Source organism: Solanum lycopersicum, chromosome 1, assembly GCF_036512215.1.
Source record: "Solanum lycopersicum chromosome 1, SLM_r2.1".
Taxonomy (NCBI): Eukaryota; Viridiplantae; Streptophyta; class Magnoliopsida; order Solanales; family Solanaceae; genus Solanum; species Solanum lycopersicum.
In genome coordinates, this window is record NC_090800.1 from 1755201 (window position 1) to 1771570 (window position 16370).

Sequence of the window (16370 nt, forward strand, 5' to 3'; positions counted from 1 at the left end):
TTTAAAGATAGAAAAGAACATATATATCAAAATAAATTTTGAACCAACATATACAACTTATAAACACAAAACATACAACAATGTATTCACAACTTAAAATGAAGCATAAAATTTCCAAAAATTCCAAAAAAAGAAACCTATATATATAGAGAGAGAGATATATGTGAATACAGCGGGCGTTAGAACTTCCTTGAATTCGTTAACCTTCAACAGTGACTCGAGCTGATGGCATAACAATAGCATTTGGCGGTTTCTCTGCATTGTTGTCTGCTGGATTCATCGCGGACCTTTCATCAGGTTCGATCATTTCTTTTGATTTCTCATCACAAATGTTCTCGTCCAACGCCTTTGCTTCAGCAGGTTTTGATTTTGTTGCAACAGCTTTCCCTTTAGTTTTAGTAGTTGAGGAACTTTTCATTGTCTTCTTGGTTTCAATAGGCTTCCCTTTTGATGCACCGGTGACTTTATTGCTCGTTGACAGCATAGCCCGGGGTGACTTTACCTGTTCTTTGTTCACAACTCTTGGACTGAAACACGATCCTCCACTTTCGGAGCTGTTGGTTGTAGATGTGGAGTTCTTGTTTCTTCCGAGCTTAGGAGATACAGCACGTGTTGTCGGTATCTGTACATGAAAGCATGAAACTTCAACACATAACACGGGAAGTTAATATAGTAGCCTCAAACTCTGTAAGCATATGTTTTTACTCCGAGACACGAATTAGATGAATACTTGGTTTATTATGAGACTACACAAACACAATTAAGAATTGCTCAGTAATGAAATCAGAATCTTCTTTTTTTTTTTTAAATTCTGCTCATTGTGGTCAAGAATCTGTATCATCGAAAGCCTACTGATTATACGTATTACGTACATTAGATGGAGGCACATTGTTTCCCTATTACAAGTCCCTGATCTCTCACAAGGTTTGCCCTCAAGTATCGATTAAAAAGACACGACAATTGGGAAATGTAATGAGGAATTTGAACATGTAGAATTCCTAGTATAATCAGAAGTTATGCTAAAAATCCTATGCATGCTGGGGTCTCCTAATGTCCCATCCTGTCGGGGCAGCGAGGAGGATCCCCACGGTGGCCACAGTGCCTATCTATCACTAGAGGGCATCCTGTTGGGAGCAGTGGGATGGATCCTTTTCATGGACAATGTCTTCGTCATCACTATAATCTACTATCTCGGAAGAATTTTCGGAAGTAAAAGTTCTACTAGTAATGACTTCTTGTTAAATTCTGAAGCTCACACTATAATTTTGACATGTCAAGTCATGCAGAAGATTAAGGTTTTCCCCGCACGAGGATGTCGAAGCTAACACATTAATGTGTTCTCCGAAAGTAATGAACCAGTGTGTCAACAGGGGATACCTAAGATCAATACATTACCTTCCTGAGCTCAACTTTTTGAGGAGGTTCCTTGTAAAAGTTCGGCATTGGTGTAGCTTTAAATGTCAAGCTCTTCCTCAATTGCTTAATCTCCGCCTCTTGGTTTTCCTGTATCATATCCCAAATTCCGAGGAAAAAAAAAGGGTTAAGGCGAAACTAGATCTTAAATAGTTAACCGGGAAAACTTGATATATTTCGAACCAACCTTGGATTTTGCTTGCAAGTTATTCTTTTCCTCTTCCTTTGCCTGTATCTTCTCTTCTATCTTCGCCAAGAACTAACGAAGAAAGAAACCTTGTACTACTTAGCTTTGCATATAAAGTTACATTCCCTCATTGATAAACAAGAAAGAAGTGCAGAACGACAAACCTCCTTCCGTTTTTCGGCACGTTCTTCCAACCTGAAGGAAAATCCAGCAATACTGGCCCTTCGTTGTCCACGGGGAGTGGTACTCCTGGTAACAACAGAAACAAAAGGAGATTCAATTGGCCAAGAACATGAAAGATGACAAACAAACCAATGGAACGACAGAATGAAAGTAGTTGCAAGAATAAAAGCAGTACGAGGAAGTAGTAGAACGAGCATCCTCGTCCTCTTTAACAGGCAATTCAGTTTTAGTAGGTTTCTTGTTTTCGTCATTCGATCTGCAGTACACAAAGAAATAACTCAACTGAAGAAAAATTCTTAGCAAATGAAACATAATATCAAGTAAAAAAATTGATGCTATACACAACAAGCGTAGATTAAAAAATGCAAACAACAAATTCACTTACACTTCAGATGTAGCTTTCTTTGTGTTTCCATTAGCTGTAAGAGACTTCCCGGACTGATAAAGAAAAAACAGGTTAGAGACACAGTGATATAAACCATCTATCAAACAACGTAAATGCAAATATATAACGAGGGTCGATACCATAGATTGTCGGAGACTCGGGCCAGCTGCAATAGTTGTCCTCCTATTGGTTGCAACACCTCCATTTGTGTTTGCATTCTTCAAGACTCCACCAGATACACCCCTGATAGCCGGATTCGAACTAGAAGCCAATGATCCCTTCGAATGTGAAGTCTCATTCTTAACCCCCTTTGTTTTCAGTTCCTTGACATCCGATTTCTTTGGATACACATCAATGCTCCTCCTCATTACATCAGAACTAACACCTCGTGAAGGGAACGACAGGCTCTGCGATTGACTCGCCTTATTTGAACGAGTCAATGCAGCTGTTGCTCTTAAACTAGCCTGATCCTTCACCATCTTATTGTTCTTTGTAGTTCCACCAGTAGCAAGCTTTTTTTGACTCGACCCTTTGCTCTTCGGAGCATTTCGAGACAGTTCAGTTTTGACCACTGATACATTAGGTGCTTCGTCAGCCTTTTCCTCATTTGCATTTGCCTTCTTTTCATTCACATTCTCCTCCTCCTTACTCATATCCAAATTCTTTTCAACCACAACAATCTTTTCCTCTTCAACTGGAACCCCGTTTTCAGACTCCATTTATCCGAAATATCTAACACAGAGACAAAATCCACAAGAAAAATCAAAACTTTATATAGAACCAACAACTATAAGAAGAAACTACACAAACTAACACTTCACAAACAAGTCACTTTCTTCTATAAAAATCTTCAAAGAAAATGACAAAACACATAAATGTAAGGAAAAAGAAACACAACCCATATGACAATTTTCAATCTTTTTTCACAAATAACCACAAGTTTCAACCATCAAAGACAATTCAAGAACCAACCAAACATGGCATAAAGGGCAACCAAGTCTGACTTCAACGGACTAACTGAAGACTTACAAGTCAGTCGTGGACTCCAAACACCCAACCTACTATATAACACCAGAAGAGGGACAAGCTTCAAGGCATGGGCGGAGCCACTTTGCAAATTACGAGTTCAGCAGAACCTACCAACTTCGACTTGAACACTATATTTGTGTTAAGGAAAAAATCAATTAATACGTATAAATAAGTTATTAAGAACTAAGCAAAATGAATTGTAGTTCAGAACACATAAATTAAAAATCCTGGATCTGCCTAATAAATCAAGGGCAATTAACTTTTGAAAAAGCATATTCAACACTTGTAGACACAGGAAATAACCAGAACTTTTCAACAATCAAGAACTTGACACTGCAAATTCAACACACAACTCAAGAACCAACCAAACAATGCCTAAAAGCTAACCAAATCCCACTTCCCAGAAGCAAAAGCTGGAATACCCACCTCATAAAAATCCCATAAAAGTAAGAAACATGACACTTTAAATTCAACAAACAGTTCAAGAACCAACCAAACAATGCCTAAAAGCTAACCAAATCCCACTTCCCAGAACCAAAAAATGGAATACTCACCTCATAAAATCCCATAAAGTAAGAAACTTGACACTGTTAATTCAACAAACAGTTCAAAAACCAACCAAACAATGCCTAAAAGCTTAACCAAATCCCACTTCCCAGAACCAAAAAATGGAACACTCACCTCATAGCACCCCATAAAGTAAGAAACTTGACACTATAAATTCAACAAACAGTTCAAAAACCAACCAAACAATGCCTAAAAGGGAACCAAATCCCACTTCCCAGAACCAAAAAATGGAATAGTCACCTCATAAAATCCCATAAAAGTAAGAAACTTGACCCTGCAAATTCAAGAACCAACCAAACAGTGCCTAAAAGCTAACTATATCTCACTTCCCAGAAGCAAAAATATGGAACACCCAAATCATAAAATCCCATGAAAGTAAGAAACTTGACACTATATTTTCAACAAACAGTTCAAGAACCAACCAAACAATGCCTAAAAGCTAACCAAATCATAAAGTAAGAAACTTGACACTGTAAATTCAACAAACAGTTCAAAAACCAACCAAACAATGCCTAAAAGCTAACCAAATCCCACTTCCCAGAAGCAAAAACTGGAACACACACCTCATAAAAATCCCATAAAAGTAAGAAACTTGACACTGTAAATTCAACAAACAATTCAAGAACCAACCAAACACTACCTAAAGGATAACCAAATCCCACTTCCCAGAAGCAAAAATATGGAACACCCAAATCATAAAATCTCACAAAAAGTAAGAAAAACACAAAGATCCAACAGAATTGAGTAAAAAAAACAGTGAAAGGTACAGTCTTGAAAAAAAACCAAAATAGCAAAGGAATGTGTTGAGAAGAAAGGAGTGAATAGTACCTTTTTGTCTACAAGGATTTTGAGTACTGACTGGTGGCAAATTTTTCTTCTTTGTTGAATTGTACAAATCAATTATGACTCAAAGAATTCAAAATGTAAAGTTGTGTGTTAGAAATAGTAGAAAAACAAAAAAGTGGACAGACAGAGAGGATGGTTGTGTTCAATGGGAGTTGAAAAAAAAAATTAAAGGTTTGGGAAGTAAATTTTTTTTTTCCCTTTTCCATTTTGGGAAATCTTAGAACGAACCATCGAAAGTGTGTCTCAGAAATTTCAATAATTTAGAATATTTTATACATTAGACCTTTCTTTTTTGTTTTAAGCTCTCGTTTGTTCGTAAGTTTTGAAGTTAACATTTCAAAACTTGAATATTTGAGTTTTTTTCCGGAAGTTGTGTTTGAACACTCGACATTTGATTATTTTGGTGTGTTGTTATTGTCTTTTTTTCAATATGATCTGACGAGTATCTTTTGAAAATAATGCATCTATCTTTTTGAAGTTAAGAGTAAGGTCTGATACACTTAATTTCTTCAGACCACATTTATTCTGTTACATTAAAGTTATTGTTGTTTATAAGTGGAAGTAAAATTTCTACTAAAACGCAAATTCTAAATTCAATTTTGAAAATCTAATCAAAATTTCATGATCGGATAGTTAATAAATCATCAAAAACGGTCCAAAATCTATGTATGACCAAGCATTAGCTTAGTTAATAATTCAATTTTTTATATGATTTACATTATTCGATTTTGATTTAAATTTTTTTTAAAATGACATCTAATTCAAATCAAAAACAAATTGATTTAGTTAAATTTTCTCTTTCCAAGTTGATTTTTTTAGTTATTTAAATATATCGTATAAGATAACATAAAATTAAAATAGCTTTTAAACATTTTTATCTTTAGAACTCTAAATTATCTTAATCAACATAAATTTGGTCCAACTTACTCACAAAATAGTAAAAATAGTATATAAGTCATCAATAATTAACAACAAGATTTGATTATTATATTTCATTAATGGATATTTTTTTGTAATTATAGTTAATTTTGCTCCAAAAGTCAGCATGTGGAGAACACGTTAATCCAATATCCTTTTCAAGAGGAGTATAATAAAATTTGATTTTTTTTTTATTTTCAATCTTGTGTTCAATATCTGTATTATAAACGATTAAAATTTGAGTTTACACATTGCTAAGCTCATTTTTTAGAACAATGAGCTATCAACATAATTATTTTTTATTTCGAGAGACTTAAACTCGAGATTACTGATTAAAATTAAAAAAAAATCTCAAATTATTTCACCACAACTCATATTAATATTTAACTAGTAATTATTTTTATTTTATTGGAGAGGGTCTTACAAATTTTCTAATAATTATTGTAATATCTTGAAATGGTCTAACTATTTGATGACAAAAGAATCCTATGAAAACAAGGAATCCTACCAATATAATATATCTTATAATAATAAATTAACTATATGATTTGTATAGTTGTTTATTTTAAAGAACTTAATTCAGAAATTTAAATTTCCAGCTTTTTGAAATAATTTTTTTTATATAAATCTATGCAAATATTCCTTTTTAGGCCAGTATTTAAATTCTATCGTCTATTTCTTGAAAAAAATATGAAAATATAGCAATAAAAAATAGTCTTTAAATATTTTTTCATAATATAAAAGATTAGTTAATTGTATCTGAAAAGTCTCAATAGGAATTTTTTTTTTCCTTTTTCTAATGAATCCCTAAGTGACACGAATTTGAATTAATCAACCCAATAAATAAAAAAACTATAATATTATTTTTTAAAAATAAAATCAAACAAGAATATTGTCAACTATGTTATTATACCTCTTTGAAGACTTGCACACATGATAAAACTTTATATATGAAATAATAAATAATTATAATAATGCCAAACCTCATCACAAACTTATCTACTAAAACAAGTTAGTAATTGTATGTTTTCTATTTGGAAAAATAAATGGAGCAAAAATTGTCCAACATTTTATTGAGTTGATATTTTTCTTTTTTTGGAATATTGTAAAAGTCAATTAATAAATGACAAAATTTTGGACCACAATTTCATTTATTAGCAATTAATATTCTTAATTTTAACCTATTAATTATCATGGAATATAGTAAAAAAAATTATAATTTAAAAATCCCCTTTTCCGTAAATTCTATTGTGAGTAAAAATGGCCTATTTGGATAAGTAAAGGGTCAAAATGGTCAATTCATCAACTTCATGGATCTAAAATAACAAAAGTTATTAGTATATGGTTCTAAAAAATATGATAAAAAGTATTATTAACTAGATTTTCAAATTTATATCCTAAAATTAGAATCCTCGATTGATAAAAAACATTTTACCTTTAAAATGATTTTTTTCACGAAAAATCTAGATTACTTGAGTTTTAAAACATGCATCAAATACGTATAAGAAATACAATCAAACTTTTCTATAACAAAGTCGATTTTGTTAATACTCTGTTGGCTAGTATAGAGAAATATTATCAATAGAAAATATATAATATAACATAAAAAATCATTGATTCAACATAAATCATAATCGTTAACAATCTGACTGTGCAATTGGAAAGAATCGAATTTTAGAATCAGCTGTTATAGAAGATGGGTTTCACTCTATTAACTAAGACTTTCTAACATGAATTTGAAATAATCGAGCTAACGTGAGTACGGAACACCGTGTCAAAAAAAATAAAAAAAATGAAAGTGCCAATGTGGCAGACTGTAGAACGTGAGTGGGTCCCACGTTTTCTATAAGGGGGCCCATAATCAACATGTCTCAACCACCGTTCGGCGTGAGTTTAATCTAACGATGGATCTGTTGAGTTTAAATAAATCTCAGTCGTTGATTTTTTTATTTAAATTATTTTTCCAGTTTTATAGGAATTTACACAAAAATATGGGATTTTGTGTAATCCTTTGTATTCAATTAATATAAAAAAATATATTAATTTTTTTATAATAATAGAAAGTTTTTAATACTTTGAATTTTTTTAATTATTTTATTTTATATCAAAAGAGGAACGACGATTTTAATATATTACCATCAGAAACAATCTTTCTACCTTCTCACGATAGATATAAGACAATATATATATATACTCACTCAACCTTTCTATATCGCACTTGTGGATTATATTACGATATTATAATATTATCGTATTTTTTGTTCTTTTTAGTTAACTAAACTTATTATAAATATATCTTATAGCTAAATAAGATTTCTTTATAATTCATTAATTATCAATAACTATTAAATAAGATTAGCGATAAATTTTTATTGTTTGGCCATGATTTTATGAGAATTGATTACACTAAATTAGTTTTGGTTTAAAATCATAAAAATATATTTATGATTTTTTTTAAAATTTATTGTTTGCCATCTTAATTTGGATTTTAACATGACAATAAAAATATTAACAGGTGTTTACTTATATAATGAAATGTTATACTTGCTCTATATACTACTACTAATTCCTATAAAATTATTTATGTTCAGATCTGGGTTTTTAAAAAAAAAATATTTATATGTATTATTAATAATCGATAATATATCTTTTATTTTAATTTTATATGTATCGTTCGTTACACTTTGGAATCTTAAAATATCTAAAATCATTGAGAAAATAACCATATTGTTAAATAATGATTGAGAAAGGCCAAATGAGTTAAAAGCCACATGCTATATTGTCTCCATTAATAACAATACTTTCCAAAATGACAACTAAGAATTTTTTTTTTTATGTTCGATATTTAAATTTTAAAATTAGATTTATATCGTATAAGATTCACTAAAAAATATTGATCTAAAATATTAATTAACGAAGGAGATCTTATTCATTTTACTATAATTTTTGCTGATTTGTTATACGTGCACTTCGACTAATAGATATTATCAGATGACTCTGTCCATTAAAAGTAGGATAGATGAGAAGAAATTATTTAGTTTTTTTGGTCTCGTTTGAAATTTGAACTCGAGACCTCAGGATTCTAAACTCACTTTATTGACTATTAAGCCACACCCTTCAGTGTTTCTTACTGATATTTGTATCTACGTTTTTTTTTTACTTGGCGTTTGATATGAGTTTTGAAATTTTAACTAATTTAAATTCATATTACGTAAGATCTGTTAAAAAAATGTCATCTGCTTATATATTTATTACTCATAAAACTTAAATTCAAAATTTCGTATTACAAATAAAAAATGAATTTTATATGTCATGCTACAATTATTTGGACCTGTGTTATTTGCTGTAGTTTGTTATAACATAATCTTTGAAGCATTGGATTCATTTCAATTATTGATTTTTATATTTTTCTTCTTTATCTTCCATAGTTTTCATCATATGGCTCTTGTCCTAACATTTTTAGAGTCAAATTATTTTAAGTTCGGAGCCTAAAGGTATAAAATATTAACAAAAATTATAAAACGATATATAAATTTTATGTTAATCAAAACGATAAAATCGTTGAAACAACAGCGATTTCCTCCATCGGAAAATTTTTGAGTCCGGAGTAAAGGGTATAAATTTTTTTTAGAAAATCGCTGCCTTTAAAAAATTAAAAATCACTGCCTAGGTAGCGATTTGATTTTTTTTTTTAAAAAAAAAAACCACATTTTGCAAAATCGTTGCAGTAGCAGCGATTTTGCCATTTTGGTTAATATAAAATTTTATATACCGTTTTGAAATTTTTGTTAATATTTTATATCCTTTGGGGGCTTCAATTATTTTACACTTACATTATTTTTCAACACATTTATAATTTTAAATAAAATGTCTTATCACGTATTCAATTGAAATAATCGATAACTCTAAGCGTTCTAGTTTAATCTACTGGCAAATTTAAGGGACCGCAAATCTATTAAGCTATCTATTTATCATTATAATAAATATTTACCTCCACTCGATTTTTTTATCAAATCAAGTAATTTAAAGTAAGAATACAAATCCCTTAACAATGACTAAATTATATATATGCCTACGTATATACAAGACACTTGTCTTATATTTACTGATCTGATTTAAATATCGAGTGAAAATAAATATTTACCAGTCAACATTAATATAATGAAGGTTGTTACTTGCAATTACTATAAATGTTTAATAGTAAAAAAAAAAAAAATTTAACCTTTTAAAAAGATAATGACTTCACTTTTCTCCTTAATTAATTAAATAAGGTTGGACCAAACTTTATTTTTTATTATACAAATTATTTAAGTTAATCACTTTGATTAGACAGATTTTGGGCCAATTATAAGATACATTAGGTTTGAAAGTGCAATTAAAGCATGATTTGTACACCCCACTAGGATTTGCATTATCAAAGTTGATTAGTTTGCAATAATTTTTATTCTCTAATTTTCTCCAACATGATACTAACTTGTTATAATTTATAATACATTGAAAGATTAGTGATTAATTTCAATAATTTGGTCATATCAATTTAAGTATAATAATGATTAGCATACTATTCTTGATTTAATTAATAATTAAAGGTGAGTCCAATAAGTGGTTAAATAACTTAGTTTAATTAGAAGCAAATTATCTAGTAATAATTGACATATTCCACAAATATGGGGAATAAAGGTGTAAACTAGACTGTTTGAAGATAATTAGTAATGGATAGTTTGATGCACGAAATATTTTACGTTTTTATATGATCGGGAAACAGATTGTATTGGAAAAAGGATGTAAAATAAGTCGTCTACCCTGATGCTTCCAATGTTCCAAGTCCAACTTTGACCTATAGGTCACATGAATATAACTCTATTGTTGTTCCGAGGTTCCCTTTCATAATCAGTACAACAAGGATATTCCGATGAGAAAGCATCTCATGTTCGTGTAGGTCCGAGGAAAAGGTTGTACTTGTACCCCAAAAGGAGTAATATATGTAACCTACGTTGACACAAGTATCACTCGTGATTCCATAGCTCGAACGTATAACCTATAGGTTACGAAGATAATAGTTTACCGTTGCTTCAAAACTCCCTTAATCATGAGTATAACAAATTAAAAAAGGGGGAAAAGAACAAATGGTGACAACCCTATCTTTACTTCCTTGAAAAATAATATATCCTCTCGGGCAACCAAATGCACAAAACATCTAATATTCACACACTATCTTAAAAAAAAACCGTACACCCCCACCCCCCCACCCCCCAAAAAAAGAGGATGTATTTAACATACTCCAAGAAAAAGCGTGAATGACAACACGATCGAATTTGTGACCTATAAATCACACGAAGATAACTTTATCATTGCTTCGAGGCTCTGATTGATAATCTATACAAATTATAAAAAAAAAAAAAGACAAAGGAGAAATGGTGACAACCATTTATCTATACTTCCTTGAAATATAATACAAAAAGAGTACAACCTATCTTTTTTATTAGTTGTTTATATCTTTTAGGACTAAACATTGAACTGGCAAAACAAATAAGCCATAACTCAAAGACTATATATGAAAAAGAGCTGGCATTTGCTATGTGCCAGCATCAAATGTTATGTTTAAACCTACTACACTTCTATACATCTTGAAAACATGTATCGACAAACAGAGACGGATTCAGGATTTGACCTGTACGAGCTCAAGATTCTATGACGCCAAAGACCTCAAGTGCTAGTAATCGTCTTCTGAATTTTAACTTTTGTACATATATAGGATCTTGATTCAAAGCTATGTTACACCCTATATCCGCTCTTGTCAACAAGCCAACATCGGCTCCCTATATCCGATGTTGAAATTATTTGGTAGTCGTTTCTTACCTAAATCTGCATTTCCTTTGTGCATCATGGCCACAAACTCGTTATAATCTATCCGTCCATCCTGAAAGGTTAAAAGGGCATAAGTATCAATGTACACTCAGTCAGAGACGGATTTAGAATTTAAACGTACTGGATTGTTATACAAAGAGAACAAACCCGAAACACTAGCTAAGTTATGGGAGACACATGAACTATTGTTCGATAAGCAACTTGTGTTGTTGAACAATCCAACTTGTGTTCGTTTTCATCAGCTGACATTTCAACACTAGTGGCCTAAGATGTCTAAATGTTTCTGTACATATATGTATCGTGACACTTCTCTCCGGTCCACCAAACTCTACAACTGATGAGACGGCCCTATGGAGTAAACAATTGCTGGTGTCTTGTCACATTGTATGTCTTCGAAACAGAATTATCATTCTTTGTCATCATTGAAGACTACTCTCTATAAGCAGTTTTCGTAAAAATACATTTTCTTGACCTATCAAGCTACGAGTTTCTCAAAGAAATCGTTTACTATCCCTTCTGTTTCAATTTGTTTGTCTTACTTTCCTTTTTAGTCCGTTTCAAAAAAAATATCTTCCTTTTTTGAAAACCCTTTCATGTCAACGTTCCAAGTGGCCTGTTTTCTACGTATCTTTAGTATAAAAACACAAGATTCAAAAGTTTTTTTTACTTTCTTAAACTCCGTGCCAAGTCAAAACCAGATTACTGGTTTTATGCAATCTCATCGATCGATATCAAAGTTTCATGTGTTGTTAAGGAGTGAAAAAATGCCAGAGGACTTACATTGTCTTGATCAGCTTCTTGTATTATTTCTTCCAAGTGAACATCTTCGATACCGAATTCCTCACAAGCCTTTTGAAGTTCATCAGCTGTAATATATCCGCTTCCATCTTTGTCGAAATATGAGAAAGCTGCAAACAGATAATCTTCCTTCTCGATTTTGTTGGCGTGTAACATTGCAGCAACGAATTCCCCATAGTCAATCGTTCCACTATTGTCAATGTCCGCCTAAAATGTTGCATAGTTTCTTCGATATTAGCTAAATCTAAACTGTTCATAACAAGCGTGGCGTAATTTTTGAACAAACACTGGAAGGAAATGCATCAGCAATTACTTACAGCCTTCATCAAATCGCGTATCTCTGATTCGTTAAGATTAGTTCCAAATTTCTTCAATCCTATCTTTAGTTCATCGAACGTAATTTGGCCACTGTTATCTGTGTCAATCATTTTGAACATCTCTTTCAAGCCAGCGATTTCCTCTTCCGAAAGTCTCTCTGCAATAACCTGAATAGTAAAACTACATGTTAGTGTACTAGCAGTCGCAAACCACATGTATTGTTGGAAAATTACACTGTATAGATACGTTAACCTACCCTGATAGCCATTTTCTTCAACTTGTTCATAGCAGAAAACTGTGTTAAGCGCGTAAATATTGCAGAATCGAGAGGCTTATCTGGGGCCACGCCGTCAATTTGCACCCACGGATGACCTACAAAAGTGAATACAACAACAACAAAAAAAAAGCAACTTTAAAACAAGTTCAGGGACCCTGCTAACACGGGATGTTTTGTGCACCGAGGTGCCAACATTACTGCATTTAGCTCTTTACAGTTTATCGTTTCACTTTCAGATGCTTTCAGACGAGTAAACTCGTATAACATAACAAACTACTCAACATAGAGAGTTGTTTATCTTTCTTCAATCAGAAATTTACGTCTTTAGTTAACTATATACTGAAAGATGTGTAATACTATAAGGGGCTCACGATTACCAAAACAAACAGAACGAAAACTCTAAATGCTATGTTCTCCCGACTCACGAAACAGATTAGTTACAGATAAATGATGACTCACATAAAACTTCATGTGCTGTTAGTCGTTTTTTGGGGTCTCGGATTAGCATTCTTCTGACCAAGTCTTTCGCACCTTGAGAGATTTTAGGCCAAGGATCTAAATCGAAGTCAATATCACCGTGTAAAACCTCATCAAATATTTCCTCCTCACTTTCTGTTCAAACATAATTAGATGTTCATTTCTGTACTTTGGCAAAACTACGAAAAATGTGGCATCTCACGAGACGTTAAAAGATCAACTTACCACCCCAAAACGGAGGAACACCGCTTAGAAGAATGTAAATTATGACACCTGCACTCCAGATATCAGCCTCAGGACCATAACGCTTACGAAGTACTTCTGGAGCAACATAATAAGGACTTCCAACAACGTCATCGAATATTTGTCCTGTTGTTCATAACTTCAGCTTATTGAAAAGTTCATTTTTGATGGACGGAATCTATTACTCCCTCCATCTGAATTTACGTAACGATAAAAGTAAAGAATATGAAGGAAAATCGACAGATACCTGGCTTGAAGAACATTGAAAGCCCGAAATCTATAGTCTTAAGAGGTGAATCCTCTTCCTCATTGACAAAGAGAAAATTTTCAGGCTTAAGGTCTCGATGCATTACTCCGAGAGAATGGCAAGCTTCTACCACCCCGAGTATCGTTCTTGCAAGCTCAGCAGCCTGTCTCTCCGAGTAATGCCCTCGTTTAATAATCCGATCAAAGAGCTCTCCACCAGTACACAACTCCATCACAACATGAACTGCAACGGCATCCTCATAAGCCCCTTTGATTGAAATGACGTTTTGATGCCCCGACAAGTGATGCATGATCTGTATTTCTCTCCGTACATCATCCACATCTTCGTCTGTCAACAACTTCCTTTTCGCTATAGACTTACAAGCATACTTCTTCCCCGTTCCCTTTTCTATACAAAGAAACGTCGTACCAAATTGTCCATGCCCGAGTTTTTCCCCTAGATTATAATGCTCTTTTAGATGACCTGTTTTCGTTTTCAAAACAGAATCAACTTGGAGCCCTGCACTAGCCATTCTCTTCACATTGTGAGGCTTCTTCTTCGTTTTAGCATTGCTCGTCTTTTCCTGTTTCAAATCAACAGTTATCGTGATCATTTCTTCAGATTTAATCATCCACGCGTCTTTCTTTTCATCAGTCACTACTATCATAACCTGTTCCGTCCCTATTACATCCGATTTCCTACTCTCTATCTTCGCCAATTCAGGCGGATTACTCTGAACAACATCAACACCTTCTTGAAAACTACTTTCCTTTTTCTCATACGCGATCATTTCTGGTGATCGCGACCACCAAGACGAGCTAAAGAATCCATCCTTTGATATCTTTGCATGAACACAATTATTCCCCATCTCTATATCTACAAACTAATTGCTACTCATCTCTCAAAAGGAGGTGACCTTATAGTATTTGAAGAAGTAAAACATGTATGACCTACTCAACAAATCAAGAAAATGATAATCCGACATCAGCAGCGGAGCCAGGATTTTATATATAACCAAGTAAACACACGAAGAAATCAATCAAATTCAACATCCACTTACAACAACAAAACAACAATATCCAGTATAATCTCGCTACTTCTGATACAATTTTAACCTGATATATACAGTATAATTTTTTTCCGGTAAAAAAAAGTACATAGTCAACATCAAACATCACCACATACTTCACATGCTTTAGAACTAAAATTTTTCAACTCTTGAAATTTGTAGGTACCAATTAAAGGTCAACATCAAACACACACTTCAAGAAATGAAAAAAAAAAAACTTGACCTTGTAAAGTTTCAACTCTATAAACTTAAAAATTCCAAATAATTTACAAAACATGAACAATTCAAAAGATTCTAGCTTTAACTCAACAACAATAACTTTTACTCAGTGAAATTTCACGAGTAGAGTCTGAATGATGTGTATACAACTTTACGCATACTTGAAAATTCAAATCTTGGAGCCACCGTTAATAACTTAAGGTTTTTTTTTAGTAACTTTGACTCAGACTTACTCGAACTCATAAAGTTCAAATCTCGAACGTGTTTCTAAATTAAAAATCAAACAAAATTAATAATGTAGAACATACCATATGAAATTTTGAGCTTCTTGAGCCAAAAAAAAAAGATGAGATTTTTTGAGAACAACTCTTTTGAGAGAAAATATAATATAATGTATTTTGAAGAATTCAATGATAAAATTCACCAACCTTTTTTTTGAGTAATAAAGAAGAAAATTTCAACAAAAACTCAGTCTTTGTAAGAAAAAAAAAAGGGACTTTTTTAAATTTGAAAATAAATAAATGAATGATAATTAAAATAAATTTTAAAAATTATATTTTAGAGGGGAAATGAAAAGGGTTTTTGGATTTATAATTTTCTTGGTTTTTTTTTTCTGTAAATAATTATTTTAGGAGAAATTTTCGAGGGACAAAGATAATAACAAGGAGAGAAAAAATGGCAGTTTTTTCTGTTAAGACGTGTTTGGATGAATGGAAATAATTATTAATTCAACCCCCTAAAGTTTTCAATAATTGATAATATTATTCCCTCTAGTTTTAGTTATTATAAATTATGTAGTTTTGCTTCAATGATCATATGAAACGTCTCGTTTATGATTCGATTAGTCAGATGAAAATAATTTCTTTGAAACTTCTGAAATCAACATGAAATGAAATATCAAACTGATCGAACAATATATCGATAAAGTTCAAAAACCTTAATATTTCATGCAGTTACATTCGACAAATCTATTACACTCGTCTTTTAGTTTTAGTTATCTTATACATGTTAATTTTCTTTATAACATGCGCAAATATGGACAAAAATGTTTAATCGAGCCTATAATTAAAGTAAATAAGAGTAACATTTAAGGTATATTCAAGTAAAACGACGATAGAGTGTCACAAATTTAAATATTTTATTTACGTAATCAATTGATTTTTTTCGTCTTTTACAAATTTGAACGACTCAAAGACTAATCCAAAAAAATTGGAGGGTGTTCTTGAATATGTCAACAAAGTTATAGGGGTCTAAGAAAAAATATCCAAATAATTAATTAAAAGTCTTCTATTGCTATTTATTTATAATAATAAATAAATAAAATAG

The 16370-nt window shown here is 31.8% G+C and overlaps 2 protein-coding genes across 6 annotated transcripts; both read right to left on the minus strand.

Annotated features, from left to right (window-relative positions):
* LOC101249396 (protein WVD2-like 4) lies at nucleotides 1-4959 on the minus strand. 4 transcript variants are annotated; one of them, XM_010317502.4, is made up of 9 exons: nucleotides 4593-4855; nucleotides 3198-3325; nucleotides 2309-2900; nucleotides 2169-2221; nucleotides 1959-2039; nucleotides 1765-1849; nucleotides 1601-1672; nucleotides 1396-1503; nucleotides 1-622 (listed from the first exon to the last, which is right to left on the minus strand). In XM_010317502.4, exons 3-9 carry the CDS (start codon nucleotides 2885-2887, stop codon nucleotides 200-202), a joined length of 1401 nt encoding a protein of 466 aa, XP_010315804.1. In that variant the 5' UTR covers nucleotides 2888-2900; nucleotides 3198-3325; nucleotides 4593-4855; the 3' UTR covers nucleotides 1-199. The 4 variants fall into 4 exon arrangements, with proteins under 4 accessions (XP_010315804.1, XP_069147274.1, XP_004228629.1 ...); XM_069291173.1 differs by lacking the exon at nucleotides 4593-4855 and adding an exon at nucleotides 4405-4569; XM_004228581.5 differs by lacking the exon at nucleotides 3198-3325 and having other exon boundaries at nucleotides 4593-4959.
* A 5984-nt stretch (nucleotides 4960-10943) lies between these two features.
* LOC101263840 (calcium-dependent protein kinase 26-like) lies at nucleotides 10944-15459 on the minus strand. 2 transcript variants are annotated; one of them, XM_069291178.1, is made up of 8 exons: nucleotides 15353-15459; nucleotides 13757-14706; nucleotides 13492-13635; nucleotides 13249-13401; nucleotides 12769-12884; nucleotides 12512-12679; nucleotides 12177-12401; nucleotides 10944-11448 (listed from the first exon to the last, which is right to left on the minus strand). In XM_069291178.1, exons 2-8 carry the CDS (start codon nucleotides 14622-14624, stop codon nucleotides 11326-11328), a joined length of 1797 nt encoding a protein of 598 aa, XP_069147279.1. In that variant the 5' UTR covers nucleotides 14625-14706; nucleotides 15353-15459; the 3' UTR covers nucleotides 10944-11325. The 2 variants fall into 2 exon arrangements, with proteins under 2 accessions (XP_069147279.1, XP_019069281.1); XM_019213736.3 differs by lacking the exon at nucleotides 15353-15459 and having other exon boundaries at nucleotides 13757-14748.
* Nucleotides 15460-16370: the final 911 nt, after the last annotated feature.